The sequence below is a fragment of the Bos indicus genome, chromosome 29, assembly GCF_029378745.1.
Source record: "Bos indicus isolate NIAB-ARS_2022 breed Sahiwal x Tharparkar chromosome 29, NIAB-ARS_B.indTharparkar_mat_pri_1.0, whole genome shotgun sequence".
Taxonomy (NCBI): Eukaryota; Metazoa; Chordata; class Mammalia; order Artiodactyla; family Bovidae; genus Bos; species Bos indicus.
Window position 1 is genome coordinate 46,507,106 of NC_091788.1, and position 15,952 is coordinate 46,523,057.

The following is a 15,952-nucleotide window of genomic DNA, read 5'->3' on the forward strand; positions in this document are numbered from 1 at the left end:
TGTTTCTGTTAGTGCCAGCTCTTCTCCTTCTGTGTACCATGGATCCCATGGTCTTAGTTTTTTTGAATGTTGAGTTTTAAGCCAGCTTTTTCACTCTCCTCTTTTACCCTCATCAAGTGGTTTTTTAATTCCTCTTCTCTTTCTACCATTAGAGTAGTATCATCTGCATATCTGAGGTTGTTGGTACTTCTCCCTGCAGTCTTGATTCCAGCTTGTGATTCATCCAACCTGGAATTTTGCATGAGGTACTCTGCATAGAAGTTAAATAAGCAGGGTGACAATATAAAGCCTTGGCATACTCCTTTCCCAGTTTTGAACCAGTCCGTCATTACATGTCTCATTCTAACCGTTGCTTCTTAATCTGCATACGGGTTTCTCAGGAGACAGGTAAGGTGGTCCAGTGTTCCCATCTCAATTTTCCAGTTGGTTGTGATCCACATAGTCAAGGGTTTTAGCGTAGTCAGTGAAGCAGAAATAGATGTTTTTCTGGAATTCCCTTGCTTTCTGTGTGATCCAACGAATGTTGGCAGTTTGATCTTTGGTTCCTCTGCCTTTTCTAAACTCAGGTTGTACGTCTGGAAGATCTCAGTTCGTGAACCGCTGAAGCCTGGCTTGAAAGATTTTGAACATAACTTTGATGGCATGTGAAGTGAACCCAATTGTATGATAGTTTGTCCATCTTCGGCATTGCCTTTATTTGGGATTGGCATGAAAACTGACCTTTTTCAGTCTTGTGGCCACTGTTGAGTTTTCCACATATGCTGCCATACTGAGTGCAGCAGTTTAGCAACAATATCTTCTAACTCAACTGGAATTCTATCACGTCCACTAGCTTTGTTTTCGGTAATGCTTCCTGCTTGACTTCACACCCCAGGATGTCTGGCTCTAGGTGAGTGACCACACCATCGTGCTGACTCGGGTCGTGAAGATCTTTTTTGTACAGTTCTTCTGTGTATTCTTGCCACTTCTGAATCTCTTCTGCTTCTGTTAGGTCCATAGTGTTTCTGTCCTTTATTGTGCCCATCTTGCATGACATGTCCTCTTGGTAGCTCTGATTTTCTTGAAGAGATCTTCAGTCTTTCCCACTCTATTTTTCTCTCTATTTCTTTGCATTGTGGACTTAGGAAGGCTTTCTTATCTCTCCTGGCTATTCTTTGGAACTCTGCGTTCAGATGGGTATATCTTGCCCTTTCTCCTTTGCCTTTTGCTTCTCTTCTCAGCTATTTGTAAAGCATCCTCAGACAAACACTTTGCCTTCTTGCATTTCTTTTTCTTTGGGATGGTTTTGGGTTTTGGCCATTGCCTACTGCACAGTGTTATAAACTTCCATCCGTAGTTCTTCAGGCACTCTTGTCTATCAGCTCTAATAATCCCTCGAATCTTACTCATCACCTCCACTGTATACTCATAAGGGATTTGATTTAGGTCATATTTGAGTGACCTGGTGGTTTTCCCTACTTTTTTCAATTTAAGCCTGAATTTTTCAATAAGGAGCTCATGATCTGAGCCACAGTCAGCTCCAGGTCTTGTTTTTGATGGCTGTATAGAGCTTCTCATCTTTGGCTGCAAAGAATATAATCAATTAGATTTCGGTATTGACCATCTGGTGATGTCCATGTGTAGGGTTGCCTCTTGTGTTGTTGGAAGACCATGTTTGCTATGACCAGCATGTTTGCTTGACAAAACTGTTAGCCTTTGCCCTGCTTCATTTTGTACTCCAAGGCCAAACTTGCCTGTTACTCCAGATACCTCTTGACTTCCTACTTTTCCATTCAAGTCCCCTGTGATGAAAAGGACATCTTTTTTGGGTGTTAGTTCTAAAAAGTCTCATAGGTCTTCTTAGAACGGGTCAACTTCAGCTTCTTTGGCATTAGTGGTTGGAGCATAGACTTGGATTACTGTGATTTTGAATGGTTTGCCTTGACACTCGAGATCATTTTGTCATTTTGAGATTGCACCCAGATAGTGCATTTCAGACTGTTTTGTTGACTCTGAGGGCTGTTCCATTTCTTCTTGCCCACAGTAGTAGATATAATGGTCAACTGAATTAAATTCACCCATTCCTGTCCATTTTAGTTCACTGGTTCCTAAGATGCTGATGTTCACTCTTGCCATCTCCTGCTTGATCACATCCAGTTTACCTTGGTTCATGGACCTACCATTTCAGGTTCCTATGCAATACTGTTCTTTATGGCATCCAGCTTCACTTCCATCACCAAACACATCCACAACTAAGCGTCATTTCCGCTTTGTCCCAGCCTCTTCATTCTTACTAGAGCTGATAGTAATTGCCCTCTGCTCTTCCTCAGTAGCATTCTGGATACCTTCTGACCTGGGGGCCTCATCTTCTGGTATCATATCTCTTTGCCTTTTCATACTGTTGGTGGGGTTCTCCCGGCAAGAGTACTGGTGTGATTTGCTATTCTGTCCTCCAGTGGAGCACATTTTGTTAGAACTCTCCACTATGACCCATCCATGTTAGGTGGCCCTGCACGGCATGGCTCATAGCTTCTTTGACTTATACAAGCCCCTTCGCCGTGACAAGGCTGTGATCCATGAAGGGAAAAAACAACTCTAGGAGTTTTCAGAAAGATGGAGAGTAGTTTGATTTTATAATTTCTCTCTTTGTTAGTATTGATTTAAAAGTCTGTGATTTGGTTTATGTAAGAAATTGTGTTCCCTCTTATCTCTGAATCCTACTGAGGTGTAGCTAGGGTAAAAATTTTAAAGAGTACTTATATTTACTGAAAATGAGCTGCTGAAGTTCTGACTCCTTTCAGTTTTTTTCTGAGTATCTTAGACATTTTTCAAAGGGCTCTGTTTACCTCAGGGCCCCTGGCAGTTGACCTTTGTACCTGTTAGTTCATGCCTAGCTTGATTCCGCTTCAAAGGTCAAGTTAGTAGAAATTAGGGGCGGGGCGGGGGTAACTGATTGACCAGTGCTGTTTGTTTCCAGTCCAGTTTGCTGTTTGGCTGGAAGATAAAATAATGTTTGTTTAAGAGTCTCCTGTGGTTTTATTTTATTTTTAAGCCTGTAGTATACCTACTCAATTTAAAGAAAATGCACTGTGGAAATGTGTATTTTAAGGTGTCCTGATTTGAAAAATGCTATTCTAATTTAGGATAGTGTAGAGCGAAAAGAATTAGGCATTTTAAAACATTTAGGATAGTGGAGAGCAAAAGGAGTTAGGCATTTTAAAACATATACTTGCCCAAGAATTCTTTTCATATGTATAGTAAAATAAGTATGAAGGAACATGACATTGTGGGCTCAGGAGATTGGAGGAGATGACTGGGTACGTAGGCTGTCCTGCTGGATCCCAGACCAGATGTGTGGTGGCTCCTCATCCCATGCCTGGGACTGGCTCTCAGGTGGGCAGGCAGCATTCTTCCACAGGTTGACTTGGGGATGGAGGTGCCTTCCATCTTTGGGCCTTACTGTCTGTCTCAGGGTCTTTTTTGTCATCAACATCCAGCCAGATGAAAAGGAGGCCACCTGGAGGTTTTGGTGGCTCACAGCACATTAGAGAAAACTTTGTCATTTGGCCATACCTACCTGCCCAAGAAGCTGGGGATGTGGTCTAGGCAAGTACCCATGGAAGGGAGAGAATGAATCTGTTAGATAGTCCTGCCTGGCACCGCGTGGCTCCGCCCCTCCAGGCAGTTGCAGAGATGGCAGAAAGGAACGTGAGACGGGCCACTTCACTTTGCTGTGAACTGCCAGATAGTAAGTGCTCAGGCCCCCGTGGTCTCTGTCACGTAGTCTCTTCGTTAGCAGCCCTGTTGTCTTTAACAACCCTTTAAAGGTGTCAGAGCCCTTCTTAGCTTGCAGCCTGTGGGCCGGGTTTGGTCTGTGAGCCAGAGTTTGCCAATACTTGTTATTTCAGCACCACTGATGATCAGTTTTTTCTATGAACCAGTATATGATGAGTTACCTTTATAAGGTTAAAATTTTGGGAGTTATTTTTTAATCGATGTAGATACGTGACTATATCTTGATCCATATTTTAGTAGTTTGTGGCCATTTACAGTTTTCAGTTGATGATCATGAGTGTTTATAATTAGCCAGTCATAAGGGCTCTATCAGATTTGCTTTTCTGATTATTTATTAATACTTTTCTTTATATTTTGCCTTCATCTGTGGGATTCCAAAAAAATGAAAAGACATGCTACTTTAAATGAGACCTAATTTTTTTTAAGACTTAAGACTAAATTATTAACTACATCCAGCTTTCTGACTTCCAAGTGGAGAGACTATTAGATTATCAGAAATTTGGCTTATAGGTCAAAATAAGCATATACAGGAAATGGCAACCCAACTCTAGTATTCTTGCCTGGAAAATCCTATGCATGGAGGAGCCTGATAGGCTGCAGTCCATGGGGGTCGCAAAGAGTCAGACACGACTGAGCAACTTAACTTTGCTTTTACTTTGGGACCCGATGACAGTGGGATGGGACATGAGAAGGTATTTGGGGATCACTAGTAGCTTTTCAGTTAGTGACTGTGCTGAAGTATTTAAAATAAGCATGGTGAACTATTTTGTCAATCTGTAGACATCCTAAGATTTAATTTTCCATGATAAACTTTGAAGACAAAGTGAACACTTGTCTTATTAAGGTGATCTTACTATTTTTTGTTTCTTTGTTAAGAATGGCATAGGTTTTACTATTTTATGACTTTCCGATTTTCAGCTCTGAAAGTGCTATTGGGGCTAAAAGTTCTGGTTTGTGGTGGTTATTTAATATAATATTCTGGAGAGTACTGCACACCTAGGTCTCAATACTTGTCATTTGTTGTTGAGGTTACTAGTTCTATGTAAGAATGTATTTCTCACCCTGAAGAAAAGATTTATTTTCTTCCTTCCCAGCACTAAATTCTTTAAGTATGGGTGGGTTAATTTTGCAGGTTAAAATACCAAGTTTTAGCATTCTTTCAGCATTTTCAATCAGAATTTTTTGTTATCTATAAAAATATTTTCTGAGAAGGAAAATGTCTTACCAATTTTACTTACTTAGAAGGTACTTTATAGATTCACAATGAAACTTGTTTTTCTCATGTGATTCAAGTTGGCATTTTAGACTGTAAAACTAAATGGAAATTTGAAAAATTAATATGTGAAGTTGAAGTTTTATTTAAATTATCTCTGCATTTTGTTTAGACCAGCATGTTTTGGAAATTTGATCTTCACTCATCATCCCACATAGACACACTTCTAGAAAGAGAAGATGTAACGCTGAAGGAGTTAATGGATGAGGAAGATGTTTTACAGGAGTGTAAAGCACAGAACCGCAAACTTATAGAGTTTCTCTTAAAAGCAGAATGTCTCGAAGATTTAGTCTCATTCATTATTGAAGAACCACCTCAAGACATGGATGAAAAGATCAGATACAAGTAAGAAAATTCAATATTCTGTTTAGGGTGGGGCTGAAGTGAAGCGGGGGCAGGAATATATTACCATTTTTGTTGTCCAGCAGCTTCTTAGGGCTGCCGTAGACCAGGTACAGAATGTTAACATGTCAAGAGGGACAGGTTCAGTGGAGCAAACAGCCTGTTGTAGAGCCAAGTCCAGTGAAATCACAGGAGTTTTTAAATGAATGTTCTAAATTTCCACCAGAAGGTTTTGTCTAAGGGCAAAGTGCATTATAAATAGTGATAAAGTTCCTTAATATAGTGAGATGATCCAAGTAAATATTTTCTCTTTTTTTGCAAATAGGAAAACAGATTATGTGACTGTTGAGATCACACAGCACAGCCGAGCCAGAGCTTGTTTTATGAACAGTGTTGCTGATTATAAATTGGATCTTTTGCTAACTGAAGCTAAGGGCACGGATCCTGGTGAACGTTGGTGCAGCTGCGTGCAGGCAGCTGACCCCTTGGATGGTGCTGTGGGTCTGTCTGCTTCAGCACTAGTTGTGCCGGCTCATAACGCTTGCCAGGGTTCAGACGCCCGCAGACTCGCTGTAAATACTCCATATGTATTTAAAGCGTTGGGGTTGCAGTTGGTTGTTTTTCCATCTCCAGCTCTTTTGAAATATTTGGCGTCCCTCTCTGCCTGCAAATAGAACTGATTCAGGAACAAAACAAAAGCCATTGATTATGCATTAAATAAGTTTGATGGCGTGGGAAGAATTATGACCTATGGTAAACTCTCGTTTCTCCCTCAGCCTGCCCCTCTCTTCAGTTGTCTTTCATTTCTTCATGGGGAGAATTTTGTTGTCAGAGGAGTAATGCCTCGTGGTGCCTTCAGGTTGCTCATGGCTTGGATCTTCAGGGGATTCATGTTCTCTGCCAGCCATTAAGATTGTCAGCTGGCATTCAGTTGCACATCCACTTGGAGATCAGTACTTTAGGAGAGGAAAGAAATTTGGTGGCAGAAATACCTGTGTACTTCTTTCCTCAAAAACAGAAGCTTCATGCTTTGGAATTCCCTTCACAGTGAACCTGCATATGTGAGTGCTGCTTGTCGGGGGGCTCATCCTGGCAGGAGGCCTCCTGGGAGGAGTGTAGCCCTCTCCTCCTAGAGCTCCAAGAACGTGGACAAGAGGCCACCCTTCTTGGGTCTGTTTCCTCACCTGCTGCATGAGGCAAAATACTTCTCTAACTGGGGAAGAGTAGGCGTGCCTTGTGGAAATTGCTTATTTTACCAAAAAGTAGTCATGGCATCTGTTATGTTGCCCTGCCAGTGTTCTGTGCTTCCTTGGAGGTTTCAGGAGCAGGTGTGTTTCCCTGGACATGCTGCCTTTGGTTGGCACCATTTTGAGAGAGCGTGGCTTGAGCTGAGTGGAGCAGCTCTCTGCTGAGCCTCTGGCCTGGACAGAGCCACCAGCTCCGGTAGCTGCACGGAGCTGGCTGACTCAGAGAGCTGGACTAGCGCAAAGCGGTTTGTCAGATGGGACCCGAAAGCTGTTCGGGGTTAAGGTGGACTGTAGTCGTCTAAGGAAATTTAGACTAGTGTTGTATGTATTTAGACTAGTTTATGAATGATGGAGTGTTTACTGTTGCAGAAATTTGAACTAACAGAACTTTAAAAATAGGGCATTAAGTAGTATCAGAAATCCCAGAGCTGAGATGTTGCTGGTCTGGTCACGGTTCCCACAGAGGGACTTCAGAAGCAAGAACAGAACCGGGCGGGGCTGCTGCCCTCAATGTCAAGGGAGGCCAGGCTTCAGGAAGGGGAGATGGGACAGGGGGCTTGGGAGCTGTGCTGACAGGCCAGGCAGCCACTGGCCTTTGCCGTGTGGAGGTCCCTTCAGTGCCCGTTCCTCAGAGCAGTGGACACAGAAGCAGTGCTTCTGAGGAAGAATTGGAGACCAAGCAGAGAGTTATTTCAGGTAGTTCCCTGGAGCAGAGAGAGCAAGTGGGAGCTCCAGGCAGGTGTGGAGCCAGGAGGGGCGTGGTGTGTGTGTTTTCCTAGATGGAAGAAATAATGGTGTGTTTACATGCTGGTGGGGTGATGCGGCGCTGGGGAAGCGGGCTGGCGTAGAGGAGCGGGGGTCTGGTGATGTGCTGGGCTGGCCTCAGTGGTCAAGAGGACATTAGGGCGGCTTCACCGCAGAGGAGGAAGAGGTCCAGTGGGGCTGGGCTGTCTTCCCGTTGCTACTGTGTTCTCAGTGCAGAGCAGCTGAGGTCAGGGCGGGGCGGGGTGGGTGGAGGAGTCTTGGGGTGTTTGAAAGGCATGGTTAGTCTCAGGGAGGGAGGGAGGAGAGCGGGAGTAGCCCCACCCTGTTCCCACCGGAGGGCTGAGCCTTTGTATCCGTGCCTGGACCCCACATGTGTGCATCTTCAGCGTGATCAGACCTCCAGATCAGCTGTGGGGAAGCAGGTGGAAAACTTTACAAGAGGCCCTTGCCCTCCTCTGGACTTCTTGTGTTAGAATTTTGAGAATACTCCTTACGCGTTGGGTTGCAGTGGAGTTGGGGTCTCCTACCTTTTACTGACCCTTTGCCTCCTGGCAACTTTCAAATTGGGGCAGTTGAGACAACTGCACATCCCAATAAAACTTCATTTCAGAAGTTTTATGAAGTAGAAAATAAAGAGAAATTAAAACAGCTGGTATTTACTTACTCTAGACCTTCTCAGCATTTTGTATTATTCTCTTCCATGAGATAAGAATTGTTATTTTCATATTGCAGCCTTGGAAACTGAGGTCCAGTGAAGTCAGGTAATGTGCCTGAGATCATACAGCTTGTAAGTGATGGAGACAGGTTCTGAGCCTGGCGGTTTGACTCCAGAGGCCACACGGGTCACCCCTGCTTCCTCCTCGGGCCTACTGGTGACTTTGTGTTATGGTGTCTTGGAGCTGATGTGTGCTGTAAATTGAAGTGAGGAAAGAGTTTGATTTAATTGAACCATAGCCTCAAAGACAGCGATCTGGTGATGTGATCTTTGTGCCCACATGCCTGCTGGTTCTGTTGTAGGTCTCTTCCATGTTTTTCTCCCTGAAAAGGCTCATGTGGGGACATTCTTACACTGCTCAGTGTCCACCCGCTGGGTACTGCAGCTTGTGCTCTGGTGCCAGTTGCTTCTCAAGTCACTGGTCAACAGGCAGCTGCCGGCTTGTCTCAGGGGTGCTGCATGGGTTCCGGCCGCAGTCTCTTCCCCTCTCTTTCGTCACAGAGCCATTTCAGGCTGTTTTGTCACCTCCCTGTCCTGGTCAACATCAGAGCTCGCCACTCCCTGCTGCTCCTGCTCACCAGGGAGGGATAAAGAGCAGAGAAGTGAACGGTGGGTGGGGGAGAGTGTAGTCTGGGCGGGCCTGGGAGTCTCCATGATCGCTCTGAGAGCAGTTGAAAAGTCATTTGCGGTTAAAGAAGTGAGTGGAGAAAAGGAATCTGCTGCCGCCTGTTCAGAGAGCGAGCGAGCCCCGGCGCTCAGGCAGACGTGGCACAGGGGTGCGGTGTTGTCAGGGCTGGGGGCCTGTGGAGGGGCGCTGTGGTACACAGCCTGAGGTCTGAGGTGGGCTGGCCCCGGGAGAATGGGAGGCTGCTGTGGAGAGTTCGGTTTCTATACACACTTTGTTTTCCCACCCGGGGAATTCAGGCTGTGTCCTGTTCTCTGCTCGAGTATATTGAAGTGTTTATTCTCTTAACATGTAACGTGGACTGAACACCTGACACGCCCAGCGTTCTAATACCACAGACAACCCTTCTGAGGATACAGGCAGCCTGTCCAGGAACCTAAAAGTGTCTCGAGTGCACAGTGCCACGTGCAGCGCAGTTTCCCGGAAGCCAGCGTCCCCCAAGCGGTCTTGCGAGCTGCGCTGCTTCCCGCACCGGGGTGGGCGGCTGAGGGTTGCGGCCCACGGCTTCGTCTTGTCCCCTCTGAGGGGTCCCCGCCCTCGCCTCCTGAGCCCCAGCTGTGCTCTGGTTTTGTTGGGGAGACTGTATTGGTTTTTAGACACAGAAGAAAATTCACTCTGGTTTAAATTGGCAGAATGGCTTGAAATTATTTTCTCATTCCCAGAAGATTTTTAAAACAATTTTCACAAAATTTTAGGAAGCCTTTCTGATCTGTGTTCTGATTTGTGTAAGTAAACTGTTGATACAGATGATGACGTGAGTATCCTGTTCTTCTAGGTATCCAAATATATCTTGTGAGTTGCTCACTTCTGATGTCTCCCAAATGAACGATAGACTGGGAGAAGATGAATCCTTGCTAATGAAATTGTATAGCTTCCTCCTAAACGATTCCCCCTTGAACCCACTACTTGCCAGTTTCTTCAGCAAGGTGCTAAGTATTCTTATCAGCAGAAAACCAGAACAGGTAAATACTGTTTTCTAAGAAGGTAAGTATTAGGGCTGAGCATCCCCTGAGGTGATCCTCAGTGATTTTGTCGCTTCAGTGTTCTGAGTGTGCCTTATGTCCCACGTTCTGTAAAAGAACAGATTTTACACCTTAAATATCTGCAGTGCTTGCTGACTTACCACTGACTTAACTCCTTAACAAATACATTCTAATTTGACCTCCTTTTTTCTGAGCGCCTCATATCTCAGTTTTCCAGTGTACTTGGCTTCCTTTTCTGATAGGTGGTTGGAAGCAAGAGCACGCTGGGGTCAGTCTGTGAGGGTCGCGTGAGGAGGGGCACACAGTGGCAGGGGGTGTGGGTGGCGTCCTGGCGACTTTGTGGCAGGGTCACAGTGTGCTCATTTATCCTTCTCCCTGACAAAGAGCACAGGCGACGCTTAAGGCAGAAAGCTTTCCCATAAATGATTGATGATTAGTTTATACAACGGTCATTTTTTTTTTTTTTTTTTTTCTCTTCTATTTTGCTTCCACCCCAAAACCTGAGACCTCTGGGTAGTGACTGCTGTGTACACACACAGGGAGCTTCGCTCTTCTGTCCAGCAGAGCCTGGCAGGAGTTGGGCAGGAGCCTGCTCCCACGGTCCGCCTCCTCCCCCTCCTCCTCGTTCTCGGTGTCGCCCCGCTGTGCCCCGCCTCCCGTCTCCTGGGCTTCGTTTCGCTCTCAGTCCCCTGTGCCTGGAAACTTGCATGTCCCAGGCGTCTGCTGTGTGTGGTCCAGCAGCGTGAATACCACCCGAGCGCTTGTTGGAAACGCAGTTTCTGGAGCTCCATTTCAGGCCTGCTGAGTCAGACACCCTGGGGTGGGGCCTGCAGTCTGGGCTGTAAGAAGCCTCCCAGACGACTGGGATGCATGCTAAAATCATGGCTCTGGTGGATTCTGGTGTGGAAAAGATCTGCTTACGAGGAGATTAGGATTCACTTACGCAAATGGGCCCCAGGGAGCAGCAGGAGCCTCACACGCCCAAGAACAAACTAAGAGTCTGCAGAGTGCAGGCCGTGGGGGTGTGAAGGCAGAGCTGCAGGGGCCACAGCAGTCGGGCCTGGCGTCCTTCGTGGTGGAAGGCAGGCTCCGTGACCTGTCCTTGCTGTCAGCAGACCTGGAGGGGCTGGAACTATTTTCGGCCCAGAACGCCTGCCCTGTGCCAAGGCCAAGTGCATACAGGTCTTATTTTAGACAGACGAGGTCGTGCTTTCGTGTTCTTAGTTGAGCAGGATTGCCTTTCTCAGTGTGTTGGAACTGAGGTTCTTGTTTCTTAGACAGTAATCCCCGAATCCCAGTCCCTCCGGTACGGCTCGTCCTTCCTCCTCCCGCCTTTGGATGAGAAATGACAGGACTGCTTACTCTTCTAGGAGAGTTCAGCTCACCCCGTCAGTCTGTGTCCTGGTCAGTTCCAGGTGGCTGTGGTCGTGATGGAGACCAGTCTCACATCCCCTCGTGCCTGTCTTCCCCTCTCTGTGCCCGGGGCCCGCATCTGTGGGGCCTGGTGTCCGTGTATCTTCAGCACAGAGTGAGGACATGCTCAGAGCCCTCTGGGCTGCTGAGCCTTTGCTTGGTCTCCAAGGCCAGACGTGTCACCTGTGTACAGAAGGTGGCACGCGCCACTTCAGCGCTGAGAGAAGGCCGTTCACTCTGCTGCTTGTTGTGCTTCTCAGCTCAGCCCTCATCACGAGAGGACTCGAGAGTCCTTGCTTTGCTCTTTCAGCTACGAGAGAAGCCCACACTGGCACCTTCCTCTCCTTTTGAGAATCATGAGTGTAAATAAAGGTTTCCCATCACATGATATGTTAGTAAGGGTATGTGCAACTGAATTCAGACTCAGTCTGATTTAACCAGTATAGACACCTCTCAGGATTAACTCGCAGAGCAGCAGGACCTTCTGTGAGGGGCACCCTGAGTGCTGGCGGGTGAGCCCCTCCACTGCTGTCCCCCAGACAGGCCACCTTGCCGTCCTTGCTGTGCCCCCTTGGCCCTGCCTGTGGGCTCCGGAGTCGGTGCTTCGGCCACTAAATGCAGTGTTTTGGCCACATGCCACCTTTTCTCCCCCCTCTCCTCCACTGTGCTTTTAAAACTACTGTGTGACTCAGCTGTGAGTGGATTATGTGTAACTCGCTGCACGTTTGTGCTACAGCCTTTAACCTCACTGTTTAGAGAAGCAGTGTGTGATGGCTAATTCTGTATTTCCATCTGATGGTGTGAAGCAGTTTTAGTTCACCCCTGGCTTCTAGCTGTCATGTGGGGTGATGAGCTTGTGGCTCTGTTGGATTTAAATCTCAGGGCAACCACTTTTTAGCTTCTAGCAAAATCCTTGACTGGTCTGAGCCTCAGTTTCCTCACCTAGAACATTTGAGTTGAGCAGCCCCACCTCACAAGCTTCTGGGAGACGTCAGGGCGATATTGTCACGGCAGCTGCCTCGCTGGCTGTGCTGCTTTTGGGACTTTTGAGCAGATGATTCCTGTACACGGACAAAAAAGCCAGAATGTACACAGGGGTGTCCAAGGCAGAGCATGTTTCTTCCTGTGCAGGAGAGACCTAGGTGGCAACCCTGACTTCACTGATGTTTTCTTATCCCCTCGGTTAATGGTCAGCCTCTTCCACGCTCAGCCTCCTGGTGTTAATCTGATCAGGTGAATGGCTGAAATAAAACGCAGCTGTGATTTTCTATAGCATGTGAGTTAGCCACTTTGACTGATGCAGAAATCTGTTTTGAATGTTTTTCTTGCTAGAGTACAGTTAGGACTTTGGATGTTTAGTCTGCATTTTCGTGTAAAGCCTAATGGACTTGCTTTATGTCTATAAATTGTTAAGTGGTATATTCTCTTGCCTTTTATGGAGTGTTACATTTTTGATCCTCATTCTTTCAGAATTAATAATGAAAGTGAGCAGAAATGAAAGATTCTGTTATGGTGTGTTTGTATCAGGGAACAGGTGGTAATTTGGGAGTTTTGTTTTTTTTTTTAAAAGAGGTTTTTCAGTTCTGTAATAATCAGAAGTCTTTCCGGTTTGACATCTATGGCTAATTCAGCCTTTGACTTGCCTTAAAGTGGTGATGGGACTTCGGAGGGGGCAGCCCGAGGGGTCAGGACTGAAAGTGTCCTAAAGTTGATGGTTCCCCAGGGATGCGTCTTTCAGTTGTGGCTGTTCTCCTCTAGATTGTGGATTTCCTGAAGAAGAAACGTGACTTTGTGGACCTTATTATAAAGCACATAGGAACGTCGGCCATCATGGACTTGCTGCTCAGGCTCCTGACGTGCATCGAGCCCCCGCAGCCCAGGCAGGAGGTGCTGAATGTGAGTAGTCAGGCGGCGTGGGCGGGCTGCGGCATCTGGGTGGGATTCCAGGGACGGGTAGTCAGGGTCTGGGAAACCGGGGTGGGGGGCAGGAGAAGGGCTCTACCACAGGAAGAGACCCAGGTTTTTCCAGGGTTAGGGTTCCCCATGTGCACTCCCCAAGAGACACAGGCTGTCTTCTTGTTCTCTTCCTTTGCTGGCTTTGCTCTTCAGCGGAGTGGGAAGGCAGACTGGATTTGTCTTAGCTGGTCTGGTGGGAAGAGCAGAAATGGGAAGGTCGGGAGCTCTGTCTCGTTTGAGCAGGCTGTGAGGAATCTTTTCTGTCTTGAGGAGATGTCACCTGCAGGGATGTCTCTAAGAGTCAAAAGGAAGAGCTGTGGTATTTCCAGGGGATCTGGCTTCGGAAGTAGCCTCATGGATGCCTAGGAGCATGGGATAGCAGGAGAATGGAGTTTACCTTCAAAGGGGCACGTATTTCAGATTTGGGGGAGGTGGTTATTCCAGGACATATGGCTCTGGAGGACTGTCTTGGGTGGGAAGAGGAGGGTGTGAATGATTTGAAGGTGAGGTTTCTCGCAGGCTCTCAGCGCTGCCTCTTCCATCCCTTCTCTTTCATCCCCTTCACTGCCTTCTTCCAGAACCATTCCCCAGTCCATTCTGTCTTTAATACTCAACCTCAAACCTAAGAACTCTGGAAATGAGTTTTATTGAAACTGCTAAAGACCTAGGAAGGCCCAGAGGAGGGTTAGTAGGGTCTGTCAGGAGGCGTTCCAGGGAGAGGGGCATAGTCCACTGAGGGGGCAGGCATGACAGGTGTGTGGGGGGGCATGGTGTGTCAGGGGACGGTGTCAGGGCTGGGTCTGTAGAACCAGGCGGAGGTCTTCTGAGAGCCATGGTCATGTGAGTATGTCAGCTGAGAGGACCTAGTGAGTATCCTGGGAAAGAGCCCTAAACTGGGGCTTCGGTCACCTTTAGGTGTGTATTTGTGGATGCGAGTGTTTTCTCCGTAGAGACTGGGGACTCCAGAGAAGGCAGTTAAGGCTAAGAGGGTGGTTGCCTTTATATGTTATTACTGAAGTAGGTTATTCAGTATGGTTTCTTAGAGTTCCCAAATTTGGTCATTTCTGAGTTGGATTTTAGGGCTCACTTCCAAGGGAGTAGGTGTGCTTCTCAAAGGATGTAGCGGTAGGTGGTTAATAAAGGTAGAGGTCGAGGTAAGGGTAGTGAGAACTCTTGTGTGTCTGGCTTTGATCTGGGGGCCAGCTGTGGGCTGGGCTGTGGCTGCTTGTTAGTAGCTGTGGAGGTGGCCGGGGGGTAGATCTGTTCACTGCCCACAGTTTCCCACTTTCTCTCTGGGTGGTCGGGACCCTCAGCCCCAGCTTCTCTGTAGAGGCGTTTGCATCCTGTTTGAGGACGTGGCTACTCAGAGTGTGGTCCCAGACATCACCTGGATCTCACCCCTGCCCTGCTGGGTCGGAATCTGTGTGTGAACAAGACCCCGGAGGGGCTTCATGTGCACATTTTAAAACATCTTAAAATAAGATGGGCCCCTGCCTTCCTGGTGGTCTCCTGAGATCTTTTGTTTGCATTTTCCTTTGGCATGTTCTCCTTGAGGAGCTTGAAGACAACCCAAGAATTTCTCCGCAGCCTTTAGCACATTGTGTTTGATTTCCTGCCTCCCGCTCCCCACCTCTTTTAACTTTTGGGAGCGTGTGTGCGTGTGTCTGTGTGTGTCCATCCATCTGTTCTAGGTAGACATTGCCTTTATTTACTTGGTGTTTCTCTTCCTTGTGGAATTAATATTACGCCAGGTGCTTTTTCATTTATTCTTACCCCTTTCATATTTTCATTCATGGCAGTAGTTCATACATAGTGGAAGAAGAATGTCCTAGTCACGATAACCGCTCTTTGCTAGCATGTGACCAGGCAGATAAACTTTCTGTGGCACCCCCCAGCCCCCACGCTTCCTGTGCTTGTTTGTGTTTTAGAATCTAAGAGTTCATCGTGTGTTTTAAACCCAAGGCTTGATACGATATACTGTTTTTCTCAGCCTTTCTGAAGCTGCCTTAAAATGAACACTCTTACAGAAAATGTATAAATTCCATCTCCGCTTCCACTTCGTAAGCAAAGCACAGGCTTTGTTAGTGCGCGGTGCCTGAGAACTAACGTCACTGAGCTGACGTGTAGGGTTTGGGGATGTAGCTTTGTGATATGGGGAGTAGTTGGTACTCTAGCTGCTGTTAATATATTCACTGCCATTTTCTTTTGGGGGACTTTTAATTTCCTGTAGTGTTCAAAGTTCAGAGAAAACCTGTACATTCTACTTAAAATATGATGGATATTTCTGTATGTTAATCTTCACTGGGGCTTGGACAGGAGCCACTCATTGCTCTGATTCCTTCTACAATGTGTTTTACAGTGGTTAAATGAGGAGAAAATTATCCAGAGGCTCGTGGAAATAGTTCATCCATCGCAAGAAGAAGATGTAAGTTCTCTTTTGTGAACTTGATTTTTTTGGAAAACAAGCCACGTTCGTCTGGGCACAGAGCGTCGTTTCACTAGATGTGAATGGGGAGGACAGGTACTAGTGGTCACCTGGAATGCTTCAGGCTGACAGTTTTCTAAACACCAAAGGCTTTTAAAAATGCTGTGTTTTGCTGAATGTGAAACGGTAAGCCCTGGGTCTCGTTCCGTCTCTTTAGAGCGCGGGCTGCATCTACTCACCTTCCTCACAAACCTCCTCCACGATTTTTTCTTTTATCCCCACCTTTAGCCCAGAGGATGTGGCCACATCTGTCTGCACTTGTGTTTTCCATTCTGGCAAAAGCCTCCAGACATACAGCAGCTCCGGGTCCCCAG

The 15,952-nt window shown here is 46.8% G+C and overlaps 1 protein-coding gene across 2 annotated transcripts in view; it reads left to right on the plus strand.

Annotated features, from left to right (window-relative positions):
• The window catches only part of PPP6R3 (protein phosphatase 6 regulatory subunit 3), a 125,252-nt gene that overhangs the window by 50,435 nt on the left and 58,865 nt on the right, over positions 1–15,952 (plus strand). The window contains exons 2-5 of one of the 2 annotated variants that reach the window (XM_070783088.1): positions 5,160–5,392; positions 9,577–9,763; positions 12,956–13,093; positions 15,513–15,578. In XM_070783088.1, the coding sequence (XP_070639189.1) occupies positions 5,166–5,392; positions 9,577–9,763; positions 12,956–13,093; positions 15,513–15,578 (618 nt within the window). In that variant the 5' untranslated portion in view covers positions 5,160–5,165. Of the gene's footprint in view, positions 1–5,159; positions 5,393–9,576; positions 9,764–12,955; positions 13,094–15,512; positions 15,579–15,952 lie in introns of those variants that run through there. The other variant, XM_070783089.1, reaches the window with a different exon arrangement.